The 405-nt window shown below is 63.2% G+C and overlaps 1 protein-coding gene across 1 annotated transcript; it reads left to right on the top strand.

The window, feature by feature from the left end:
• Positions 1 to 99: 99 nt before the first annotated feature.
• Positions 100 to 345, top strand: ETH_00035935 (uncharacterized protein; the record flags this gene model as incomplete). Its single annotated transcript, XM_013374575.1, has 1 exon — positions 100 to 345. One exon carries the CDS (start codon positions 100 to 102, stop codon positions 343 to 345), a length of 246 nt encoding a protein of 81 aa, XP_013230029.1.
• Between the last annotated feature and the right edge of the window lie 60 nt (positions 346 to 405).

Here is a 405-nt window from a genome sequence, read left to right as displayed (position 1 = left end):
CCCCCCGGGGGGGCCCCCGGGGGGGCCCCCGGGGGGCCCCCAGGGGGCCCCCTGCCGGGTACTGCGCACCTGGGGCCCTCGCCGTACAGGTGTCAGTGGATGGAGGGGCCCCTGGACCCTTCGAATAAAACTGAAGTGGCAGCAGTTGGAGGCGCAAGTGTTTGTGGAAATGCTTTGGATGCTCCTTCTGCAGAAAGGCTTTTGTGGGGTACAGTGGTGGCGGAGAAGGAGAAGCGACTGCGAGGCAAGTGCAGCAGCAGCAGCAGCAGCAGCAGCAGCAGCGGCTGCGAAGAAGAGCGAACTTTGCTGCTCCCCTTTTCGCTTTTCTTTGCGAGAAGCAGCTAGACGCACTGTCGCGCACTCAACGGTGCGCAGCGCAAGAACTCACTTGCTTCTTCCTCTGCT

The sequence above is a fragment of the Eimeria tenella genome, genomic scaffold (genome assembly GCF_000499545.2).
Source record: "Eimeria tenella Houghton genomic scaffold, Eth_scaff2142, whole genome shotgun sequence".
Lineage (NCBI taxonomy): Eukaryota > Apicomplexa > Conoidasida > Eucoccidiorida > Eimeriidae > Eimeria > Eimeria tenella.
Note: the sequence above shows the minus strand (reverse complement) of the source record. Positions and strands in the feature narration are given on the sequence as shown.